A 25,051-nucleotide genomic window follows, 5' to 3' on the forward strand; every position below is an offset into this window, starting at 1 on the left:
CGCAATCGTTTGTATTTATTAGACTTGGACCCCGTGTAGGACAAGGGACTGTGTCTGATCTGATGGTTACGATTGGAATTAATACGGTCTTTAAGTGCTTGTATTGTGTTGAGCACCGTATTGGGGTAGGTCTGGGTGGGATGCGGTCCCTGTCCGACACTCGGGGCTCCCGGTCTCTACCCCAGTATCGTAATGTCTGGATTGTACGGTATCTACCCCAGTTTCGTATTGAACGTATTATACCTCCCCCAGTGCTTGGTGCACCTGCTCGGTGCGTAGAAAGCCTTTAATCAATCAATCGATCAAGCAATCGTATTTATTGAGCACTTACTGTGTGCAGAACACTGTACTAAGGGCTTGGGAAGTACAAGCTGGCAACATATAGAGACAGTCCCTACCCAACAGTGGGCTCACAGTCTAGAAGGGGGAGGCAGAGAACAAAACCAAAGATACTAACAAAATAAAATAAATAGAATAGATAGGTACAAGTAATAAATAAATAAATAGAGTAATAAATATGAACAAACATATATACATATATACAGGTGTGGGGAAGGGAAGGAGGTAAGATGCGGGGGATGGAGATGTATTTAATAAATACCACACGGGTGTGAGGCAGCGTGGCTCAGTGGGAAGAGCCCGGGCTTGGGAGTCAGAGGTTGTGGGTTCTAATCCCCACTCTGCCACTTATCAGCTGTGTGACTTCGGGCAAGTCACTTCTCTGGGCCTCAGTTCCCCCATCTGGAAAACGGGGACTGAGACTGTGAGCCCCATGTGGGACAACCTGATGATCTTGTATCCTCCCCAGCGCTTAGAACAGTGCTTGGCACAGAGTAGGCACTTAACAAATGCCCAAATTATTATTCTTATTTTTATTGTTATCCAGCCCCTTACCTGGAACTTGTTTTAGCACGAAACCGGCAGGTCCTCGTTCTCGCCTGTCCCGCCGTCGACCCCCGGCCCACGTCATCCCCCGGGCCTGGAATGCCCTCCCTCTGCCCCTCCGCCAAGCTAGCTCTCTTCCTCCCTTCAAGGCCCTGCTGAGAGCTCACCTCCTCCAGGAGGCCTTCCCAGACTGAGCCCCTTCCTTCCTCTCCCCCTCGTCCCCCTCTCCATCCCCCCATCTTGCCTCCTTCCCTTCCCCACAGCACCTGTATGTATGTATATATGGTTGTACATATTTATTACTCTATTTATTTATTTATTTTACTTGTACATTTCTATCCTATTTATTTTATTTTGTTGGTACGTTTGGTTCTGTTCTCTGTCTCCCCCTTTTAGACTGTGAGCCCACTGTTGGGTAGGGACTGTCTCTGTGTGTTGCCAATTTGTACTTCCCAAGCGCTTAGTACAGTGCTCTGCGCATAGTAAGCGCTCAATAAATCCGATTGATTGATTGATTGGGGCTAGGGATGGGGTGTGAGCGCTCGGCCCAGCGCCCTGCCCACCGCAGGGGGCTTCCCAAAGGCTACCGATTGGGATTTACGGGGGGGCGGGGGGGGGGTGGAGCCTTTTCGCAGGCCGCGGTGTATAAGGGGCGGCCCCGCTGGGTGCCCGCCCAGTGTCGTCGGCGCTGGCCTTGGGAGAGTTCGGTGTCCGCCAGCGGCTGCAGCTCCGCCTCCAACTGCCTCTTTCTTTGCTGCGCCACGGCTCCCAGCCTCCGATCCCGGCCATGGCCATGTCCCCGGAGCTGACGGTCAAGGCCTACCTGCTGGGCAAGGAGGAATCGCACCGTGAGATCCGCCGTTTCACCCTGGGCCCCCCGGAGCCGCCCGGTGGGCTCGGCTGCTGCGACCAACTACTCCGCCGGTTGGACCAGGTGTTCCCCGCGCTAAGGCCCGGGACCTTCCAGGCCTACTACCGAGGTGAGCCCCAGCCCGGGAGACACTGTCTGTCTGTGTGGGGGGGCCTGCGTGCGCGCTTGCTGGTTTTTTTTCTCACTATTCTTCTTTTTTATGTTATTTTTAAAGCGCTTACTATGTGCCAGCCGCAGTACTAAGCGCTGGGATACGTATGAGATAACAGGGGGTGTGAGCGAGCGACCCTAGCCGAGGAAGCGAGAGAGAGCGCGTTGGGGGTAGGTGGTGTGTGTAGAAATAGGCCGGCCGGAGCCCTACTGGGGGGGGAGGGGGCAGCGTGAGAAATCGTGGCTTCTAATCCCCGATCCGCCACTTGTCTGCTGTGTGACCTTGGACGAGTCACTTCCCCGCGCCCCAGTTCCCCCATCTGTAAAATGGAGATTGAGATTGTGAGCCCCACGGGGGCCCACTGTTGGGTAGGGACTGTCTCTGTATGTTGCCAGCTTGTACTTCCCAAGCGCTTAGTACGGTGCCCTGCACACAGTAAGCGCTCAATAAATACGATTGATGATGAGGATGATGACAGGGGCTGTGTCCAACCCGATTGGCTTGTACCTGCCCCAGCGCTGGCCCTGAGTAGGTGCTTAATGATACCGTAATAATAATAATAATAATATTAAAAGCAGCGAGCACTGAGGTGGGAGGCGACGACCCAGAAAGGGGCGGCGCCTCTGCCGGCAGGTCCGCCGCTTTCCCCGCGCCTGCTCTGGAGTGACCCTGCGATGGACGGTCGACGGCCCTGACCCCGGGGCCCAGGAGGCCCGGCCCTCTGGCCCCGCAGTCTACCATCCGGCGGCCCCCTAGGAAGCCCCTTTAACTGCAGGGTGACCTCGCACACACCTTAACCTCTTCGGGCCTCGGTTTCTGCATCTGGAAACCATCATCATCACCATCAATCGTATTTATTGAGCGCTTACTATGTGCAGAGCACTGTACTAAGCGCTTGGGAAGTATAAATTGGCAACAGATGGAGACAGTCCCTACCCAACGGTGGGCTCACAGTCTAAAAGGGGGAAACGTCACTTAGGCGGGGAGCTCCGTTTTTGGTGATTAACTAGCAGCTCCTGAACGCTAGGATAGAATCTACCAAATCGTCCATTATACCACCCTCCATAACTGCTCCCTTTTCTTATCTCTCCTGAGTTGCCCTCGGTGAGAGTTTCTTGGACACCCTCTTTAATTTCAGGACAAGCGGAGGGGCCCCCGCCACACACGCACACACTCCACCATTGGGTCTGGTTGCAGTTAGTCTATGGGGAGTCCTGTAGTATTAACTTCTGCAATGCCTTTTTCCTGTTCGCCACTACTCCCCCCTGAGCCGTCCTCCTCCTTGACCGCCTGCCTCCTGAAAATGCTCAACTTCTACTGTTCAAGTATGCAGCGGGTTACTGGAGCTTCCGTGACCCTTTGGCTTTTTTGTTCAAGCGGCTTTGCTCTATGCCCAGCTCTTACTGCTGGGGACAGTAGCTTATTAAAAAGCAATGTTGTCTTCCCAGTTCTTTCCCACATTTGCCACCCCTCTTCCTCTTCTGGAGCTGCAAAGATGGCTTCCTTGTTCACTTTTTTGGGTGTCTGCCGCATAGATGATGTCAACAGCTCTGTGGCTGACTCTGGGATCGGGCCAGTGGTGTTAGCTGTGGAGCGGACGGCAAGGCTCCCAGCCCGAGTTGGTAATAGTTCCTGATGGCTAAAGCGGACCCTTTGTTCCGATATTAGGAAGATTTTTTTCTTTCTCTTTTGGCCTGTTTTATTAGGGACCATCTTCAAATTCTGCAGGCAGTACCCAGGAGGAAAAAAAATCCCCAGAGCACTTAATGTCCTTCTAGGTCAGCAGACCATTCTAGATGATTTGACTTGTGTGGCCGATTGTTTGTTTTCCAGTAATGAATCACTGTGTCTAGGCTGCTGGTTTTCAGTTGCAGAGACTAACTGACTGGCACTTAAGGAATGGGTCTGAGCTGCACGCTTAACACTTTCTGTAGCCTGTCAGCAGGACAAGATGTTGTAATTTAGTGAAGCGGGAGCACAGCACCCTCAAATTCTTGCCAACCTGATGCTCTAGACCGTGAGCCTCGTTGTGGGCAGGGTTTGTCATTGTTTATTGTTGTATTGTTCTTTCCCAAGCGCTTCATACAGTGCTCTGCACACAGTAATAATAATAATGATGACATTTGTTAAGCGCTTACTATGTGCAAAGCACTGTACTAAGTGCTGGGAGGATACAAGGTGATCAGGTTGTCCCACGTGGGGCTCACACTTTTAATCCCCATTTTACAAATGAGGTAACTGAGGCCCACAGAAGTGAAGTGACTTGCCCAAAATCACACAGTTGACAAGTGGCAGAGCCGGGATTAGAACCCATGTCCTCGGGCTCCCAAGCCTGTGCTCTTTCCACTGAGCCACGCTGCTTCTCTAAGCACTTAATAAATATGATCGACTGAATGGAGACCCCCAAATCTAGAGTGTTTTGAGAAGTGCATGGCATCTTTGTGATCCCTTGAATGGTAAAATGAAAAGTACGGCTCAGTAGATGAAGCACGGGACTGGGGTCCTACTTCGGACCCCACCATTTTCCTGCTAAGGAACCTTGGGCAAGTAATTTGACATTTCTGGGTCTTAGTTTCCTTATCTGTAAAATGGGGATTCAAGATCTGTTTTCGCTCTCCCTTAGGCTGTGAGCCCCATGTGGGACTAGGACTGTTTGTGACCTGATTATTTTATATCTACCCCAGTGCTTAGCACATAGTAAGTGTTTAACAAATGCCATAATCATTATTGATATTATTAACTATATTAGTATATCACAGACAATATATTAATATCCTACATCTTACATTATATTTTACAATATACTCTTATAATAATAGTAATGCTCTTCTATACAGAAGGAAACTAAAACTTGCTGACCTATGGAGGAAAAATAAAAGGCATGACCAAAGTAGGGGAAGAGTGCTTCTGTTTCAGATACTAGTTCTGGCCTCAGAGGCTCAAAAAGCCATGGGGTGGGCCAGAGGAGAAGGGGTGCTTTCTCCCCCCATCGATTTGCTGCTGTCAGCCAGTGTGCTGGAGGCATTCTCTCGGACCAGAAAAGCCACCATCTCTCAGCCCTGAGGAAGATATGGTGGGGCCGGTGGGTGGGGGTGGTTCAAGAGCTCATGCAGCATGTGTGTGTTTTTTTGGTTTCATCCAGACGAAGATGGGGACATGATTGCCTTCTCCAGCGACGAAGAGCTGAATATGGCCCTGCCGTACGTTAAGGACAACATCCTGCGTATTTACATCAAAGGTGAGAGCCACTGGAAGAGGAATAGCACCTGAGATGGGGCGGAGGGATCCGAGCGGTTCTGGGTCTGGAGGCTGCACTTGGGAGTGACGGCTTTATCTGGCCTTGTCCTTGCTTACTCCTTTACAGCTGGGTAGAACTGGCCCTGCAGAGCAGCAAGTCCCCTCCTGACTGGTTTGGCCCTATTTTCGGGGGTGGGGGGGGGGGGGGGCGGTGTGTGTGTGTGTGTGTGTGTGTCTCTAAGCTCATCCTCTAGACTGTAAGCTCATTGTGGGCAGGGAAAGTGTCTGTTCTATATTGTACTCTCCCCAGTGCTTAGTATGGTGCTCTACACACAGTGAACACTCGGTAAATATGATTGACTGACTGTGAGGTGTTGGAAGCAGCGAAGCCTAATGGAATGAGTTCTGGGCTGTGCATCAGGAGACCTGGGTTCTAATCCTGGTTCTGCCACTTGTCTGCTGTTGGACCTTGGGCAAGTCACCTCTCTGTGGCTTAGTTTCCTCACCTGTAAAATGGGGGTTCACTACCAGTTCTCCCTCCTGCTTTGATGGGAGCCTCACGTGGGACAGGGACTGTGTCCAGCCTGATTATCGTGTATCGACCCCAGCATTTGGCACATCGTAGGTATTTAAATGCCATTATTATTCGGCTCGGGACTGCTGCTGTCTGCGCTCGCATTGGCAGGGTTGAACTGTGGCTCTTCTGGGAAAGGACACGAACTTTCTTTGCATTTCTCCAGGTGGTTTTGGAGCAAGGCCCCTGATGTGTCCAAGCACACCTGTAGTAATAATAATAATGATGGCATTTGTTAAGCGCTTACTATGTGCAGAGCACTGTTCTAAGCGCTGGGGGGGACACAAGGTGATCAAGTTGTCTCATGTGGGGCTCACAGTCTTAGTCCCCATTTTCCAGATGAGGCAACTGAGGCTCAGAGAAGTTAAGTGACTTGCCCAAGGTCACACAGCAGGCATGTGGCGGAGTAGGGATTCGAACCCATGACCTCTGACTCTGAAGCCCGTGCTCTTTCCACTGAGCCACACTGCTTCTCTAATATACTTCCTTATTACCCAACAAGAACACACAATGGGCGCAGCCTCCACTGTGCCTATAAAGACTCCAGGTGTACCAGCTGGCGTATTTGAGATGGCTTCTGTCTGGAACATTGCCGTCTAGTCATTTTGTGATCACATTTCTAGCTTCAGAATACAATCCCAGTTTCCAGAGCAGGGGAAAGGCGGTGCTTGGCTTGAATCCGGCTTTAGAACTATGTGTGGATTTTTAACGACTGGCCCTGCTAAACCTTTTGAGCAAATTCCAACTAGACAGTCCCGACTTGTCACTTCTGAAACTGCTGGGGAGGCCACCTGGCCTAATAATAATAATCATCATCATCATCATCATCAATCGTATTTATTGAGCACTTACTATGTGCAGAGCACTGTACTAAGCGCTTGGGAAGTACAAATAAATGTGGTATTAAGGGCTTACTAGATGCCAAGCATTATACTAAGTGCTGGAGTAGATACAAGATCTACTCAGGGAAGCAGCATGGCCTAGTGGATGGAGCACTGGCCTGCGATTCAAGGACATAGGTTCTAATCCTGACTCCGCCACTTGTGACCTTGGACAAGTCACTTCTCTGTGCCTCTGTTACCGCATCTATAAAATGGGGATTAAGACCGCGAGCCCTATGTGGGACAGGGACTGTGTCCAACCTTATTTGCTTGTTTCTACCCCAGCGCTTAGTATCGTGCCCGGCACATAGTAAGTGCTTAACAAGTACTACAATTCTTCTTCGATAGATGGTGAGCCCCATGAGGGTCAAGGACTGGGTCCCATATCCTAGCCTCGCGTCCACCCCGGTTCCTAGCACCTAGCAAGCACTTCATGGTTTTGTTGTTGTTGTTGTTGTTGTAGAGAAGAGGGAATGTAAGCGGGAGCACCGCCCGCCCTGCAGCCAGGAGCCCCCCCAGAACATGGTGCACCCCAACGTGACCTGCGATGGCTGTCAGGGCCCCGTGGTGGGGACCCGATTCAAGTGCAGCATCTGCCCGGACTACGATCTGTGCAGCACCTGTGAGGCCAAGGGGATCCACAAAGAGCACCACATGCTCGTATTTCAAAACCCCTTCCTCTACCCCGCTGAGGTGAGCAGCGAGCCCAGCCCCTTCCCCCTGGGAGAGGGGAAACTGCCAGCCAATACACTGGAGGCTCCCCCTCAGCCCCCGGGAGCCTTCAGGCCTGGGTTCTGCCCCACAGGGAGTCCCGCTAAGCCACCCTTCTAATGCTCCTGGGACACTGCGTCTCTTTCAGTGGTTTTCCCGCAGCCGGTGGCTCCGCAAGATGCGCCATGGAGGCTTTCCACCCTTTGCGTGGATGCAGGGCTGTGGCCACGTCCCACCCGCCCCCACCTGCCCGAACGCTGGGCAGGCCCAGGCGAGCGACGCGCCCCCAGACTCATCGGAGGAACGAGGTGCGTGGCAGGGGACTGGGTGTTGTCGGGGGGATGCATGTTGGCTCTTTTGCCCATATAACAGTCTTGGGTGTGTGGGAACTGGGAGCAGTAAACAGTATTTTATTATCAGTAATACTATTTATTAAGCACTTACTGGGTGCAGAGCTCTGTACTAAGTGCTTGCCAAGTAGACAGGTGGGAGTTACACCCAATCCCTGTCCCTTGGAGGGCTCACAGTCTAAAAAATCTAACCCTAACTTAACCATAACTCCAGCTCCCAGAGAAGCTGGGGTCAGAGGACCAGTCCCATCTACTTCCCCGGAGGGCAGGTTGGCTTTCTGAAGGAGTGGGAGAGTGGAATCGTGCTGCTTAGGCTTTTTTCCGACTTCAAGAGCGTGTCAAAATCGTGACCTAATCTTAAATATTTTTAAAGCTTCGACTTCCAAAAGTTCAGCTCAGGATCCCAACGTTGCCTTCCTCCAGGACGTGGGGGAGAGTGTGGCTGCCATCCTGAGCCCCCTTGGTGAGTCCCCTGCCTTCTGGGCTTGGAAATCGACACCCAGCGCTAATACATCCTCCCCCGCCACAGTGCTGTTAGGGGGAGGCCGGCATTTACTGACCCTCCTAGAGGGAAATGGACCAGCACCATGGATGGCTTTTGAAAAATGTCTCAATCAGCTGTATTTATTGGGTGCTTTCTGTGTGCAGAGCACTGGACTACACTCTTGATGATGATGATGGCATTTATTAAGCGCTTACTATGTGCAAAGCACTGTTCTAAGCACGGGGGTGGTTACAAGGTGATCAGGTTGTCCCACAGGGGGCTCACAGTCTTTATCCCCATTTTACTGATGAGGTAACTGAGGCCCAGAGAAGTTAAGTGACTTGCCCAAAGTCACACAGCTGACAATTGGCGGAGCCGGGATTTGAACCCATGACCTCTGGCTCCAAAGCCCAGGCTCTTTTCCACTGAGCCACGCTGCTTCTCTTGGGAGAGTACGACACCAAAGTCGGTAGACATGTTCTCTGCCCGCCGGGCGTTTAAAACCTAAAGGGTCAGACTGGCATTAAAATAAACTATGGCTATAAGTGCTGTGGGGTGAATAGCAAGTGCTTATCGTGGACTCATGAGAAGCAGAATAACCTAGTGGAGGGATTATGGGTCTGGGACTCAGGACCTGGGTTCTAGTTTCAGCTTTGCCACTTGTCTGCTGTGTGACCTTGGGCAAGTCACTTCTCTGTGCCAGTCACCTCATCTGTAAACTGTGAGCCCTATGAGGGACAGGGACTGTGTCCAATCTGATTATCTTGAATTTATCCCAGGATTTAGTACAGTGCCTGACAGACAGTAAGTGCTTAGCAAATACCATAAAAAAAATCAGGTTGGACACGGCCCCTGTCCCACATAGGGCTCACAATCTCAATCCCCATTTTAAGGATGAGGTAACAGGAGCCCAGCAGACAAGTGGCGGAGCCGGGATCAGAACCCAAGTCGTCTGACTCCCAGCCTCGGGCTCTTTCCACTAGGCCACGCTGCTTCTTGTTCCTGAGGGCTTGGGCTAGCTGTGACTCTCATCTCATTCCCAGGCATTGAAGTTGATATCGACGTCGAACACGGTGGAAAGAGAAGCCGAGTGAGTCCCCCCTCGCAGCCCAGTTCCCGCTCCAGCTCCGACGCTCAGGGGGGCTCTCAGCCGAGCAGCTGCTCCTCCGATCAGAACCGGCCCGAGGAGGAGGAGGGTGGCGGCTCTGGAAGTGCCCTGGCGTCTCTCTCGGAGGAGATGAAGAAGATCAAGGTGGAGTCTCCCGTGCAGCTGGAGCAGAGCCTGCTGCCTCAAGTAAATTGATCCATCCACCCCCGTTTAATTTATCCATCACCCGTGGGCTGCTCTTGCCTCCCTCATAGATCTGCGTTACTCCCACAATTCCAGACTCGCAACTCTTGTAGCAATGGCACTGTACCCCACTTAAAAATTTTCACAGACACCTTCCTCCATTCCATAATAAAACACTTAAGGCAAATGTATTTGGTCTTCCTGAGTGGTTCATTATGTGCTTTTAGAATAATGCTCCATGAAGGGACCTTTCCACCCCAACTGGAGTGCGTTCATAGACTTTTTTTGTTGTTGTTCTTGTTACCTGCAGGAACAGGCAGAGTCTGGTAATTGTTCAGGAGGAGATGAAGACTGGACCCACTTGTCTTCCAAAGAAGTGGACCCTTCCACAGGAGAACTGCAGTCTCTACAAATGCCGGAATCAGAAGATCCATATTCTGTGGACCCGCCTCAAGAAGAAGGACCGACGGGACTGAGAGAAGCGGCCCTCTACCCCCACCTTCCCCCAGGCAAGTAACCCTAAGTGAGGCTTAGTTACTCTCTAGCTCAGCCTCTCCCTGGTAGACTCCAGAGCAGAATCTCTGGACTGAATTTGGGGCTCCTCTGTTTTTGTTTGCTTTTTTTCCTACCCCCAAACTAGGATCAACCTCAGCCGTACTGAGGATCACAGAATGGTGTGGAGCTAAAAATAAAAAGATATATAGCCCTCAGATTAATGATGGAGCTGCACTCACAAATGGGGATTTATACCGGAAAAATCTCCCAAACTCATCATCAGCCCCACTCTTCCTTGCCCTACCTTCCCATCAGTTTAAGGGGAGAGAAGCTTATCTCTACGGAGCCAGTTCTGAAAAGGTTCCCCAGCTTCATGAGGGAAAGGGAAAGCAAGAGCAGAAATCCTGCCACCTGTATTGAGACCAGGCAGGGGCTTGGCTTCACCCAGGAACAGTCCTTAAAGTGGTCAATCGGTGGTATTTATTGAGTGCTTACTGTACACAGAGCACTGTACTAAGTGCTTATTAAGGGCAGGAGTCAAGCCCCTTTACATCCTGAGAAATGTGGTTTTTCTCCATTTCTTCCCTAAAGTCCCTGACCAACTTTCATTGAGCTCTTCTGGATGACCAAAGGCTGTCCATAATGCAGCCCTGATAATACCTCCCTCTTCCCCCCTGCCAAAAAAAATCTGATTAGACCTATACCTTATGCTAACAGCTTTTAGTCCTCTCTCCCAGCTGTTTTCTGCCCTCAGACACGCCTTTGCCCAACAACTAGGGCCTTTTCTAACAAGATTAATGTCCCATCAAGTCTCTCAAATGCAAGCTCTAGGAGTTCCATGTGCCCCCTCACGAAGGAAGATGGTGGTGTAAAGATGAAAAAATGTAGCCCGGAGGGGGTCTAGCTTGACTGCCGCCTCCCTTTCTGCATCCGAATCCCTCTTCTCTCCTGCAGAAGCAGATCCTCACTTGATCGAATCGCTCTCCCAGATGCTCTCCATGGGCTTCTCCGACGAAGGGGGCTGGCTGACCCGCCTCCTGCAGACCAAGAACTGTGATATTGGGGCAGCGCTGGATGCCATTCAGTACTCCAAAAACCCACCTCCTCCTTAACGGCGAGGCCAGAGCCCAGCCAGCGTCTGGCCTGTCTGCTGTCCACGCTGAGCAAATCATTTAGCTACACCTCGCTAAACTAAAGTCCCCTGCCCACTGGCTCTTACCCATATTCATTTTCCAGGTTCCCGGGGCGAGGGTTTAGTTAAAGCCATTTTAGACTAGGAGTTTGATTCCAGGGTGAGGGACCTTTCCCTAGAGAGCTCAGTCTCCCTCTTTCTCATTTACCTCCCCCTTACTACTCTCCCTCCCACCTCCACCGTCCAGCATGGAGGCAGCAGAAGTCCATCAGTATTCATCCCACTCTTCTAGAAGCTTTTCTGCTGTTCTGTAAGGGGATTGACTGGTCACAAACTAAGAAGCACAGTAATTATATTGACCCTAATACCATATGGGACTGTCTTACCCCATTCATCCCATCACTCTTAAGAGCTTGTCCCAATAAAACTGAGGCTGTGCTTCAAGTGTGTATACACACATGTATGTCTAGGAGTAGCAGACAGGAAATGACATACTGATAGTGGTTTGGGGAATATTACAATGTCCCATTCAGTAGCAAGCATAAATCAGACAGGTTTAAGGAAAATCCAGGGTGGCATGAGTGTCTTAAATGAGACCAGGGGACCCGGGAGAGGGAGAGCTAGTATTAGTCATTTTAAGGGACTCTACCAGCTGTGTTTTTATATTGCACTTTTATCCTGACTGGAGACCATTCATCACAAAATTATAGGATGAGAAAGGAGCTGGAGTGGTCCATCTCTGCCTTCAGGCAAGACTGCCCCTAAACCCTCTGGACATGTTCTCAACCCTGAAAATAGACATCCTAAGTCCCTTTTCACCCTGTGCCCCTCGATGGAACCTTAGTCTAGTTTGCTTATTGTATGAGGTTAGAAGCTAGAAATTCACCAGTCATCAGATCCCAGGAAGCTTTGAGGGGTGGCCTTTCTCTTAATGGGAAAGAACCACAAAGAAACTAGTGTTGCAGCTGAGAAAAGGTGAGCTAATCTATTAACCACTTTAATGCTGTTTTCAGTTATTAGATCCGGTGGGGCTATGTCAGTTGCTAGTGTAAGTCTTTACATGATCACCTTTAAATATGTTCTGCAATTAAACCTCTTAAAGCAGCAGCTTTGGACTCAAATAAAATATCTTGCATCTGACAGTATGGCTACAAAAGTTTATTTCAGCATTTTAAAAATATTTTTATCCACAAATACAAAGATTAAGTTGTGGTGTTTTTCCCCCCCCCCCCACCCAGAAGTTTTGGTTCAGGACAGAGGACATCACCATTAGCTGACTGAGGGAGAACATGGGGTCATTAGCGTACTGCTGCTTTAAGTTCCCCTGGTACATCCTCTCAACTTGGAGATGGCTCCAAGTTGATGGGCTAGTCTAAATAGCCCCCAACCTCCAAATTAGCCCACTGCTAGCTTTGAAAGGGGCAGGGGACTCTTGTGGAATTCTTCAGAGAGGAAAATTGCCTCGTCACAGGTCATCTTCAAAATCATCATCAGTTTTAAAGAGGTTACACGGTTGGATCATCTGGGGCTTCACCGTGGCTGGAGTTGTCATGGAAGGTGCTTTCAGATGTTTGTCTTCCATCTGATTAGAAGCTGGGCACATGCTGGTGGCAGAGAGAAACCTGGTACTCCCAGCACTTGGGCTGCCCTGAGGCCCTCCTGCCAAGTGGAAAATTCCACCACCCTTGCTTTTTACGCAGAAGTTTTTGCTTTGCTCACCAGCACAGCAAGCTGTGGTGTTTTCCTCTCCCGAGGAGGTGCTGGGTACTGTTAAGAGACTCGCTTTGGTGTACTTCATGAGGCTTGACTTCCAGGCTCTTTCTTGAACTGAAGGAATCAGGTCCCTGCAATGGTCGTCTTTAGGAGTTGGGAGAAATCTACCCCACTTTGAAGGTAGAACTGTGGCCTGGCACACAGGAGTAGATAGCTCACTGATAAGATGAGCTCTGGGGCCTTTATATTCACTGTTGCTGCTCTCTTGTTCCACCCCTGCTGTCAATTCAGAACAGCTCTGCAACAGTAATGGGGATGAATGTTAATAAATGCAACCTGCAGCAGGACAGCAAACACACTTCAGCCGACTTGACACTTGCTACCCAGCCAGCAAAATAGGAACAGTAGTAGGAGGCAACTTAAGAAAAAAAAAAAAAGGCACTTTTGAGTTTGTAGAAAGTCAGTTCAAAAGGACTTGTTCTCTCTCCCCTATCTTTGAAATTTCACAGTTGGACAGGCCAAAGCACCAGCCTGATATATAATCAACCGATACATCCTCCGTACAATTTATAAATAGCTGAAAGGAGGAGCTGATGAAGAAAGCTCAGCTCCTGACCTTTCCTTGTGGATTGCCAAAGCCAGTGAGAGATACTTGGCTCTTTTCAGCCATTGGTCCAGAGGTTTCTTTTGTTTTTTAATTTTGTTTTTTTTTAATGGTGTTTAAGTGCTTACTATGTGCCAGGCACTGTGCTAAGTGCTGGGCTAGATTGAAAGTTGGACACAATCCATGTCCCACCTGGAGCTCACAGTCTTAATTCCCATTTTACAGATGAAGGAACTGAGGCCCAGAGAAGTAAAGTGATTTGTCCAAGGTCACACAGCAGACAAGTGGCCGAGCCGGGATTAGAAACCAGGCCCGTGCTCTATCCGCTAGGCCAAACTTTAAAGCTAGTGGGTCCGTATGAAGGAATTGGCTTTGCTCACTTGTCTCTTTTATTACCACAGTGCCAAAAATGTTCTCAGCATAGAACAAAACTACAAGATTCAGTGACCTCTGCTGAGTTTGAATTTCACCTCACTAGTTCCCACTAGAATTTAGCATACAAAGGGCACATTACAAATACCAAATCTCACCTGTTAATGGAAACTAAAAATAATACTTATATACAGAAGTGTACTACATAGTTCTCTATGGATTAGCGGGACGCAGCGTGGCCTAATGGAAAGAGCATAGGCCTAGGACTCAGAGGACCTGGGTTCTAATTCTAGCTCTGCCACTTGCCTGTTGTGTGACCTTGGGCAAGTCATAACTTCTCTGTGCTTCAGTTTTCTCATCTGGAAATTGGAGATTCAGTATCTGTTCTTCCTCCTACTTAAGACTGTGAGCACCATGTGGGACAGGGACTGTGTCTGACCTCATTAATTTGTATCACCCCAGCTCTTAGAGCAATGTCTGACACAAAGTGCTTAATAAATACAATAATAATAATGACTGGGCAAACTCTGAGGCCTCACAGGTCCAAAGCTTTTACTGTAGCCAGATGAATCATTTTAAAATCATTTTTAAAGTCACATTTTAAAGAATGAGACTGCAAAAAAGAAAAGGCTGGCAAACTGAGGGAGAAAAATCCAATTTTTCTTGAGATACCTAATTCCTTAGCTGATTAGGACCATAGGAATAAAAATCATTTATTGGACCATGACCAACCTGATTAACTTGTATGTACCCCAGCATTTAGAACAGTGCTTGACCCTTAGTAAGTGCTTAAACACAAAATGTGAAGGCGTGGAAGAAGCAAACTGCAATTGCCTGAGCCTCACATGACATGGGCAAGGAGACAGGAGTTGGAAATTGGCAGGCCTATGAAACCACTGCAAAGACTGCAAAACAATTTAGAGCAGAGATTCCATCCAGGACTAAAGATGGAAAAGCTGTAGTATGTACAGTGCAGTAGGGAAGAGTTTCTGGGAAGAGAAATATTCTGATACAATTTGTGACAACCAGGTAGCTTTAAAACTAAGGGTTTTTCCTCTAGGTGCAACACTAAGAGTTCACAAACTATGCCACAACAAATTAGTGTAACCATTTAATCATACTTTGTTGGGCAGATGAATGATTCTGAGGTTTTAAAAAAAGCCTATCTTTGGAGACAAGTTCCTGTTTTGGAGCCCTGTTTGCTCTTTCAGTATGAGAGTAAATGGCTGATGTTTTTAAGGAGGGGGGGGGAGAGAGAGAAAGAAGAAGAAGAAGATTTGGACAGATTCCAGGGTGTTCCAACTGTGGTGAGATTTTTGCCTGGAGAATTTCCCTGGGCTATATTGTTTACTATTGTTACAATTCCATGTTGGTGATTTATTAGAGGTTACATTAATAGTGATGAGTCTATAACGGCTTCGGTATTTGAAATATCTTGCTTGACAACGGTAAACCTACTAACAGGGCCTGCTAACATTCTATTTTTTAATGGCATTTGTTAAATGTTTAATAATTGTGGTATTTGTTAAGCGCTTACTATGTGCCAAGCACTGTACTAAGCACTGGGGTAGAGACAAGACCAATCAATCAATGCTATTTATTGAATGCTTACTAAGTGCAGAGCACTATACTAAGCACTTGGGAGACAATACAACAGAATTAGCAGAAATGTCCCTTGCCCATAATGAGCAAAGCTGGACACAGTCTCTGGCCCACATGGGGATCACAGTCTAAGTAGGAGGGAGTAGAATTCAATCCCCATTTTACAGATGGGATAACTAAGGCCCAGTGAAGTGACTTGCCCACGGTCTCACAGCAGACAAGTGGGAGAGTCAGGATTAGACGCAGGTCCTCTGATTCCCAAGCCTGGGCCCAAGCCCAGTCTTTTTCCACTTGCTTCCCTTCCCTTCCAGAACAAGATGTACACCAGCAAAGCCACTGAGTCAGTATAATGTAAAAACTGCAGAACGGGGTGGAAATGGGTGAGAAAATGCCTCCAGGAACACAAGTACTAGTTGTAGAAATCTAATATCTTTTACCAAAGGCTTTATCTTCAAAACACAACCATTCCGGCCTCAGATAAATTGCATAAATGATCCATTAAGGGAATTTATGTAAAGCAGTGATACCTATGACTGATCTAAGTAGACGATGAAAAGGAAAAATTACCTAAGGGGGAAAATGATCCATCCCCTTCCGGGTAACTAAAGATGGGAGAGCTAACAAGTTTCCAGAGTGTTCTGTCTGTAAGCCTTTTAACCCTAGGCTTTGTATGGGACGTATTCTTTTAAGTATGCTTTAAGTACGTGTACGATTACCAATGACTGCACGCAATACGTCTTAAATGACCTGATGACAGTTTACCTAACAGAACGTCTCACTCATTACCTGAGCACCCGTGGGTGGGGTTGGCCCAAAATTATAATGTATGATTATTGTTTTGCTAGCACTCAGACGACATGCAATGCAATGGGAAGGGGAGGGGAACTTCTAACTTTTTCAGGGCAGGAAAATCTGCAAAGAGAAGGGCGGGATAAACACGACTTGAACAATTTGTGAACGCCAGCTCTTACGAAAGCAGGCTAAACATTCCAAAGTCTCTCCTCGATTTGTTCGTATCCACCCCAGCGCTTAGTACAGTGCCTGGCACAAAGTAAGCACTTAACAAGTACCATGGTTATTACACTTCTGGTTGCCACCTATCCTCAACCAAACTTTATCCATGTGAAAGCAGCAGGAAATTGTACACAGTCCACTTCCCAACTGTAAGTGCAAAACGACCAAAGCAAAGACTCTGCAGGACGAAAGTACATTTATCCCCTAAAGAGGGGTGGAGCCAGCCTCCTATGCTCTGACCTTTTTGGCTCTGACGGGGAGGTCAGGATATCTGCTTCCTTTTGGACCCCTCTGCGCAGAGCCGCTCGGAGGACAGGAAGATGTGCCCTTCCTTTTCCTGGTTGGGAAACAAACACGGATATGTTTAAGGCACTGGGGGATTATTCGCAAACAATTCCTTAACTGTGTTGAGTTAAAAAGCAAACTGCATCAGTCTTCAGGAGGACTGGAAGCTCATTGTGGCAGGGAACGCGTCTACCAACTCTGTTAATAATAATAATTGTGGTACTTGTTAAGCACTTACTGCGTGCCAGGCACTGTACTAAGCGCTGGGGTGGACACAAGCAAATCGGGTTGGACACAGTCTCAATCCCCATATTACAGATGAGGTAACTGAGGCCCAGAGAAATGAAGTGACTTGCCCACGGCCACGCGGTAGATAAGTGGAGGAGTCAGGATTAGAACCTATGAACTTTTGACTCCCAGGCCCACCAGGCCGCCTGGTCGCGTCTGGGGCCTGGAGCCAGAGTCAGGTTGCTGTCGGGCCGTGCCATTTTGGATCCCCTCCCTGGCTTTGAGTTCAAAGTCGATATTTGCTCCCCGTATCAGTTACAGTGAACCCACCCCCAGAGACCAAGGTTAGAGTCGCTACTTCACCTTGTTTTAACTGTGTCACTCTTGAAGGAGAGGAGCTGCTGCTGCAGCTGCCGCCTATATGAATATGGTCCTTCATCATCATCGTCGTCGTCGTCGTCTTCCACGGGGGAGTGTTCTGTGCCCTGGTCCAGATACTTAGACCACCGGCTCTCTGACTGGTTCAACTCCTGAAACACCAGGAAATGTGTTTATACTTCCCAGGTCTGCAAAAGGCAGGGCTTTTAAACCTTATTATCTACGTCACTTTGATGGAATCGACAGCAATCCTGACTTCAGGGATGCTTACCCCTCCTAGCCAGTCACCCTTTCTTATTGAACGCCTACTACTACTAATAATAAGTGCTATGTGCCAAGCACTGTTCTAAGCACTGGGGTAGACACAAGCTGATCAGGGTGGACACAGTCCCTGTCCCACATGGGGCTCACACTCATCCCCATTTTACACCTGAGGTAACTGAGGCACAGTGAAGTGACTTGCCCAAAGTCACACAACAGGAAAGTGGCAGAGCCAGGATTAAAACTTCCCAAGTGCTGTACTTCCCAAGCGCTTAGTACAGCGCTCTGCACATAGTAAGCGCTCAATAAATACGATTGATGACGATTAAAACCCAGAACCTCTGATTTCCTGGCCCAGGCTCTTTCCACTAGGCCACATTGCTCTTCTCAAAAAACACAAACCCTGCCCTCAAGAAGTTTACAATCTCGTGGGGGAGACAGATACTAAATATACAGAGAGGACAAAGGGGGGAAATGTTCATGAGTAATTAACGAGTGATAATTAATTGATAAGTAACAGGCTACATTGATAAGTGCTATAGGGGATCAGGAATTCACCAGTGGTTCTGTGGCACATATTAGCTGGGGGGGGGGGCGTGCCCGGCATAATCCATGGACCCAGTTGAAGGTGGTGCTCAGCTGTAGCTGTTGGCTGAATATTTCCTCCCTCCCCTCTCCACTTGGCTGTGATACTTGGAAGGTCTCTCCTCTTGGCTGGCAGCTGTTCCCTTTTTATTACTGACAGCACACCCTGTCCAGACCGGCTAATTGCCACTTGAGCTACGTTTGGATTTTTCTTGGGTGGGGAGGTCTAGGTATTGCTTGTGTCAGAATCTTACCTGTTGCTTCAAATGCTCGCCGGGAGGGTCACCTGCATTCTTTTCATCTGAGTTGGCGGGGCTTTCTGAAGACCTAGGGGAGATACTATATAAGTCCACAGCCATCGTCTATCTCTCTGCAAAAAATTGTCACAGCTATTAACCCAAGCCCCAAACCCTAGAGCTTTTAGGGAAGGCACATGGGCCTTGGAAGGAACTGGTAGTGGAAACACGAAAGGAAATGTGGCCTATTGGAAAGATCGTAGGTCTGGGAACCAGGACATCTGGGTCTGGGTTCAAGGCCCAGCTTGGTGTGACTTAATCCCTCGGCGCCTCAGGTCTCTATTCTATAAAATGGGGATGAGATCTCTCCTCTCTCTAGGACTGTGAGCCTCATGAGAGATGGAGATTGTGTCTGGTCTGATGATCTTGCATTACCTCAATGTTTAGCATCTTGTAAGTGCTTAGTAAATGCCATCATTAAGAATGCAAATTTCAGCTTTCTTTTACCAATTAAGTAAATGAGGTAATGGTAGGTTTGAGCCATCTCTTATCCCAGGAGAATGGTCTGTCCGGTTTATCCTAGGTTAGCTTGAAATTCAAACCCTTTCAATGAATAGTTCGTTGCACAGAGTAAGCGCTTAACAAATGCCATCATTATTATCTTAGCAAACTCTGCTGTTGGTCCACTGTTTTGGCAATCAGGAGACCTGGGCTCTAATTAATTCATTTTAATGATGGTTTTTAAGCACTTGCTACATGTTATGTGTTTGTAAGGTCCGGGTGGTCTTCTAAAGTTGTGGGCCAGTATGGGGGTGACCCCATTATCCGTGCAGGTCTTCAGGGTCTTTGCTGTCTACCGCCTGACTACGAGGTACCCAGGCGGTCCCCTCCCTTCCTGCTCTTCCCACTGCGGTCCCTGTTGGAACAGAGTGCCGCTGGCTGTGACTGAGGCTGAAGGGGATTGGGGTAGGGCTGGGCAGGGGAAAGGGAAAAAGTTGGGGGAAGCAGTGCAGACGCCTCAGGATGGAAATCCCGGTCCTCGGCTCTCATGGACCCTGGTCTGAAGCTTCGTCGTGGGAACCTATGGGTCGGTTCAAGGGTAGGGGGTGCAGGTTTATCAGGAAATGCAAAGAGAAGGACAACCCCCCGAAACAACAAAACAGTTCCGTACCCGAGTGTCATCTCTGCCGCTTGCCCCATCAGACCCTGCATCAGGTTTAGCTTCTGGACGTGACTCCTGCAGTCAGCTCCAGAGCCTTGCCCGTATACCTAGAAGGAGGATCCGGGAAAAGGGCCCCGAGAAACAGCCTTGTTGGGAACTTGTCAAGCCCAGATCAGGACTGAAGGATCAGAGGGAAATCTGACACCTGTGGTCACTGGAGAAGTTACTTTCTAGAGAAGAGAGGGCTTCATAAAGAGCATACCTATATTTGGCCAAAGCGAGATATCACTAATAACACACATTTTGGAGAAAACCTGCCAAGCTAAAATTACCCACAGGAGATGAGGCTGAGATCAGTTAAATTCCCCCCGAACTGTAAGAAACTATAAGATTTAACTTCTATTTAGATCGAAGAGGGAGTGTTTCTTTAATAGTTAAGGTATTTACTGAGTGCCACGTGCAGTGTTAGGCTAATATTTACTGAGCACAGTGGACTGTACACTAAGCTTCTGGGAGAACAGTAGACATAGAAGACAGTTGGGGATTGAAACTGTGAGCCCCTCAAGGGACAGGAACCGTGTCCAACCTGATTTGCTTGCATCCACCCCAGCACTTAGTACAGCGCCTGGCACATAGTATGCACTTAACAAGTACCATCATTTTTTTCCCAGTCTAACGAGGAGGGTATTGACAAAGCAGTGGTCGAACTTAGAATACCAATCTGACCCAGTTTGACATTTGTCTCAGACAGTGGCATCGAAGAAGGGTGAAAGAAGTACGTGCTGATTGTAACACTATATGGCTAGGGGACCCCTCCAAGACAGTGACACCCACATCGCTGATAACAGGAATGATCGTCTTCCTCAATAATCACCTTCAGAAGTGACTGTTTCTCTCCACAAGCTTTGCAGTTCCATTTATTGCTCTTTTTAACCTATAATCGGAATACAGCTAAATTAATAGTAATACTGTAACGAGGAAAACAGAAACTGAGTCACACTCTAAGATGATTAATTACCATTAAACACAAATTATTCCTTATCTACAGGGGATTTCCTCCTAGGCTTTTTCAAACAGCTGTAATTTTCATGTTCCTTTGGGAGAATGTCAAACTAAAGGTCTCCAGAGCTGTGGTGCTGTCCAAACTTTTCTTTGGCAGTGACCCTGGATCCCACACAGACACTCAGATCACATAAATCTAACGAAACTCAAGAAAGGCATTTTTCCAAGCCCAAGATGGGTTCTTCGAAGTTTTCCTTCTTTAGTAGTATTTCTCCAGCCCATCAGATTTAGTACGTTATCTTCTGCTTGCTAGTAAAGCAAAACCTAGACTTTAGGAAAAGGAACTGTTCAATCAGAAAAGGAATGACTCAGGCTGCTTTTTTTTTTTTCCTGGGTTTTATTACAGCTATGTCAGTCGAAGGTACATATGCTCTCGGAGCTATTTTCTGGCAGCTCAGTCCCTTACTCTGCTGCCCTGTTCATACACATTCTGCAACAGAATCTCAGAAGGACCTGGATTCTAATCCTACCTCCACCATTTGACTGCTGTGTGACCCTGGGCAACTCACTTAGCTTCTCCGGGCCTCAGGTCCCTCATCTGTAAAATGGGGATTAAGACTTGGAGCCCCATGCGGGACAGGGGCTATGTCCAACCCGATGAACTTGTACCTACGTCGGCGCTTACAGCAGTACTTGACACATAGTAAGCACTTAAATACCATTAAAATAAAAAACTCCCAATACACCTACATCCATACAAACCTATACATCCATATACCCATTAACACATAATAATAATTATGGTATTTGTTAAGTGCTTACTATGTGCCAGGCACTGTACGAAGCGCTGGGGTGGATACAAGCAAATAGGTTGGACAGAATCCCAGTCCCGCCTGGGGCTCCCCATCTTAATCCCATTTTCCAGATGAGGGAACTGAGGCCCCGAGAATAATAATAATAATAATGACGATGGTTTTTGTTAAGCGCTTACTATGTGCCAAGCACTGTTCTAAGCGCTGGGGTGGATACAAGGTCATCCGGTTGTCCCCCGTGGGGCTCACAGTCTTCATCCCCATTTGACAGATGAGGGAACTGAGGCCCAGAGAAGTGACGTCACAAAGTTATCATCATCAATTGTAGTTATTGAGCGCTTCCTATGTGCAGAGCACTGTACTAAGCGCTTGGGAAGTACAAATTGGCAACATATAGAGACAGTCCCTACCCAACAGTGGGCTCACAGTCTAAAAGGGGGGGACGGAGAACAAAACCAAACATACTAACCAAATAAAATAAATAGAATAGATATGTACAAGCAAAATAAATAAATAGAGTAATAAATATGTACAAACATATATACATATATATATACACATATATATGTACATATATACATATATACAGAGAAGTGAAGTCACACAGTTATGTTGCCAACTTGTACTTCCCAAGCGCTTAGTCCAGTGCTCTGCACATAGTAAGCGCTCAATAAATACGATTGATGATGATGACAAGTGGCGGAGGCGGGACTAGAACTCACGACCTAAGCCTGGGCTCTTTCCACTAAGCCACGCTGCTTCGCAGAGCAGTGAAGTGACTTGCCCAGGGTCACAGAGCAGACGAGCAGCGGAGTGGGAATTAGAACCCAAGACCTCATACATATATATATGTATATATATACAGATATATATATATATATACACATATATACAGAGAAGTGAAGTCACACAGTTATGTTGCCAACTTGTACTTCCCAAGCGCTTAGTCCAGTGCTCTGCACATAGTAAGCGCTCAATAAATACGATTGATGATGATGACAAGTGGCGGAGGCGGGACTAGAACTCACGACCTAAGCCTGGGCTCTTTCTACTAAGCCACGCTGCTTCGCAGAGAAGTGAAGTGACTTGCCCAGGGTCACAGAGCAGACGAGCAGCGGAGTGGGAATTAGAACCCAAGACCTCATACATATATATATGTATATATATACAGATATATAGATATATATATATATACACATATATACAGAGAAGTGAAGTCACACAGTTATGTTGCCAATTTGTACTTCCCAAGCGCTTAGTCCAGTGCTCTGCACATAGTAAGCGCTCAATAAATACAATTGATGATGATGACAAGTGGCGGAGGCGGGACTAGAACTCACGACCTAAGCCTGGGCTCTTTCTACTAAGCCACGCTGCTTCGCAGAGAAGTGAAGTGACTTGCCCAGGGTCACAGAGCAGACGAGCAGCGGAGTGGGAATTAGAACCCAAGACCTCATACATATATATGTATATATATACAGATATATATATATATATATATATATATATATATATATACACATATATACAGAGAAGTGAAGTCACACAGTTATGTTGCCAATTTGTACTTCCCAAGCGCTTAGTCCAGTGCTCTGCACATAGTAAGCGCTCAATAAATACGATTGATGATGACGACAAGTGGCGGAGGCGGGACTAGAACTCACGACCTTAGCCCGGGCTCTTTCTACTAAGCCACTCTGCTTCGCAGAGAAGTGAAGTGACTTGCCCAGGGTCACAGAGCAGACGAGCAGCGGAGTGGGAATTAGAACCCAAGACCTCCTGAGGCCCGGACTCTGGCCACTACGCCCTGCTGGAACGCGGGGCCCGACGCGCCACCGACCTGGTGAACTTGGAAAAGGCGGCAGGAGAAACACCTGAGCACCTGGAAGCGCTGAGGCAACTCCATGGCAACGGCCTTGCCCGCACAGCCTCCACAGCCTCCGGCCTCCTAGACCGCCTCCCCTAGCACTTCCGGCATCTCGGCGAGGCCCCTCTAGCCTCCCGGAGAGGCCCCGCTGCCGACTCTATGGTCGGCGACGACCCCAATCGCCGGAATGGGGGTCTCCAGAAGGGTCCGGCCTAGGCCAGCTGCTTCTCTCCTCGACCCCCTGGAAACTCCAGGCCGGTGGATGACGCAGCGACGCCTGGTGGAGAGAGCGCGAGCGCAGGACTCAGGAGGACCCCCGTCGCTTGTCCGCTGTGTGACCGTGGGCAAGTAACTTCACTTCTCTGTGCCCCAGTTCCCTCACCTGCAGAATGGGGATTCAATACCTGTTCTCCCTCGTGTTTAGACCGTGAGCTCCGTATGGAAAATGGATTGTATCCGATCGGATTAGACTCCCCTTGTAGACTGTGAGCCCACTGTTGGGTAGGGACTGTCTCTATATGTTGCCAATTTGAACTTCCCAAGCGCTTAGTACAGTGCTCTGCATATAGTAAGCGCTCAATAAATACGATTGATGATGATGATGATGATGATCGGATTACCTTGTATCTACCCCAGTGCTTAGTACGGTGCAGGACACACAGTTAAACCCTTAACAAATACCACTTTTATTATTACCTCTGTCCTCATTCTGGCTCCACCACTTGCCAGTTGTGTCAGATAACCTTTCTGAGCCAGTTTCCTCATCTGTAAAATGGGGATAAGAGAGATTGTGAGTTCTGTGTGGACCAGGGGTTATGTCTCATAACCTTTTAGACTGTGAGCCCACTGTTGGGTAGGGACTGTCTCTATATGTTGCCAATTTGTACTTCCCAAGCGCTTAGTACAGTGCTCTGCACATAGTAAGCGCTCAATAAATGCGATTGATGATGATGATGATAACCTCACAACGAACTTAGCACTTGACCTACTCAAGGTGGCCTGCGCGTTTTCTGTTTAAGGTGGAAATCACCCCTTATGGAGAACCCGCCAGGCCAGACTAGTTCAGCCAAAAACGACCCTTCTGGGTTCTGTGTTTCACTTGTAGGGGTCAGAGTCTGGAAGAAACTCATTGAATTCTAATAGCATAATTTGTTTGCAGAACTCAAGAGGGCTGGTGCACTCCCAGCTTGATGTCTTTTGTGAACTAAAGGCAGCAACTCCTTACCTTTTACAGCCCGGTCTCCAGTTGCCACCTAGGGAGTTCAGTTTATGGTGAGGAACCATTTCTGCTAATTCTGTACAATACAGTACTCTCCCAAGCACTTAGTTTCTGCTAATTCTGTACCATCTCAGTACAATTCCAGGTGCTCAGTACAGTACTCTGCACATAGTAAATACGATTGATTGGAGCAGAACTATTAAGAGCATCCGGGGAAGCCCAAGGGCATGTTTTCAAAATGATGTGTCTTCCATCTTATGTCTTTCATTCTCCTGCCCTTTTAACTCAGTTGTGACCCACAAAGGAATCCCAATTTCTGAACAGTAATAAGAATTGTGGTATTTTTATGGTATTTGTTAAGTGTTCAGTATGTGCCAAGCACTGTGTTAAGTGCTGGGGTAGATACAAAGTAATCAGGTTGGACCCAGTCCATGTCCCATATGGAGCTCACAGTCTTAATCCCTGTTTTACAGATGAGGTAATTCAGGCACCAAGAAATGAATGGCTTGTTTAAGGTCGTGCATCAGACACGTGGCAGTGGTGGAATTAGAACCCAGGTCCTCTTACTCCTAAGCCTCTTTCCACTAGGCCAGTAACAGTAACAACCTTAGGCTGTTATTGAAGCTTTGCCATTATACTTTCCAGTGCA

At 48.0% G+C, this 25,051-nt stretch overlaps 2 protein-coding genes across 2 annotated transcripts; one reads left to right on the forward strand and one right to left on the reverse strand.

Annotated features, from left to right (window-relative positions):
• Positions 1-1,575: 1,575 nt before the first annotated feature.
• Positions 1,576-12,204, forward strand: SQSTM1 (sequestosome 1). Its single transcript, XM_038770837.1, has 8 exons — positions 1,576-1,865; positions 5,050-5,145; positions 7,063-7,292; positions 7,459-7,618; positions 8,034-8,123; positions 9,188-9,438; positions 9,746-9,944; positions 10,885-12,204. The coding sequence occupies exons 1-8, from the start codon at positions 1,673-1,675 to the stop codon at positions 11,040-11,042; spliced, it is 1,377 nt and encodes a 458-aa protein (XP_038626765.1). The 5' UTR covers positions 1,576-1,672; the 3' UTR covers positions 11,043-12,204.
• A 91-nt stretch (positions 12,205-12,295) lies between these two features.
• On the reverse strand, positions 12,296-23,380 carry LOC119949472 (MRN complex interacting protein). Its single transcript, XM_038771268.1, has 7 exons — positions 23,157-23,380; positions 20,377-20,436; positions 19,512-19,609; positions 18,359-18,431; positions 17,244-17,410; positions 16,608-16,704; positions 12,296-13,073 (listed from the first exon to the last, which is right to left on the reverse strand). Exons 1-7 carry the CDS (start codon positions 23,220-23,222, stop codon positions 12,528-12,530), a joined length of 1,107 nt encoding a protein of 368 aa, XP_038627196.1. The 5' UTR covers positions 23,223-23,380; the 3' UTR covers positions 12,296-12,527.
• Between the last annotated feature and the right edge of the window lie 1,671 nt (positions 23,381-25,051).

Source organism: Tachyglossus aculeatus, chromosome X2, assembly GCF_015852505.1.
Source record: "Tachyglossus aculeatus isolate mTacAcu1 chromosome X2, mTacAcu1.pri, whole genome shotgun sequence".
NCBI classification, from domain to species: domain Eukaryota; kingdom Metazoa; phylum Chordata; class Mammalia; order Monotremata; family Tachyglossidae; genus Tachyglossus; species Tachyglossus aculeatus.

Coding starts and splice junctions, on each gene's coding strand:
- SQSTM1 (XM_038770837.1), top strand. CDS start 1,673: ATGGCCATGTCCCCGGAGCTGACGGTCAAGGCCTACCTGCTGGGCAAG. Junction 8,124..9,187: donor TGCCATCCTGAGCCCCCTTG/GTGAGTCCCCTG, acceptor TCTCATTCCCAG/GCATTGAAGTTGATATCGAC. Junction 9,439..9,745: donor AGCAGAGCCTGCTGCCTCAA/GTAAATTGATCC, acceptor TGTTACCTGCAG/GAACAGGCAGAGTCTGGTAA.
- LOC119949472 (XM_038771268.1), bottom strand. CDS start 23,222: ATGGAGTTGCCTCAGCGCTTCCAGGTGCTCAGGTGTTTCTCCTGCCGC. Junction 18,432..19,511: donor GCGGCAGAGATGACACTCGG/GTACGGAACTGT, acceptor TATCTCCCCTAG/GTCTTCAGAAAGCCCCGCCA. Junction 16,705..17,243: donor AGTGACACAGTTAAAACAAG/GTGAAGTAGCGA, acceptor TTTCCCAACCAG/GAAAAGGAAGGGCACATCTT.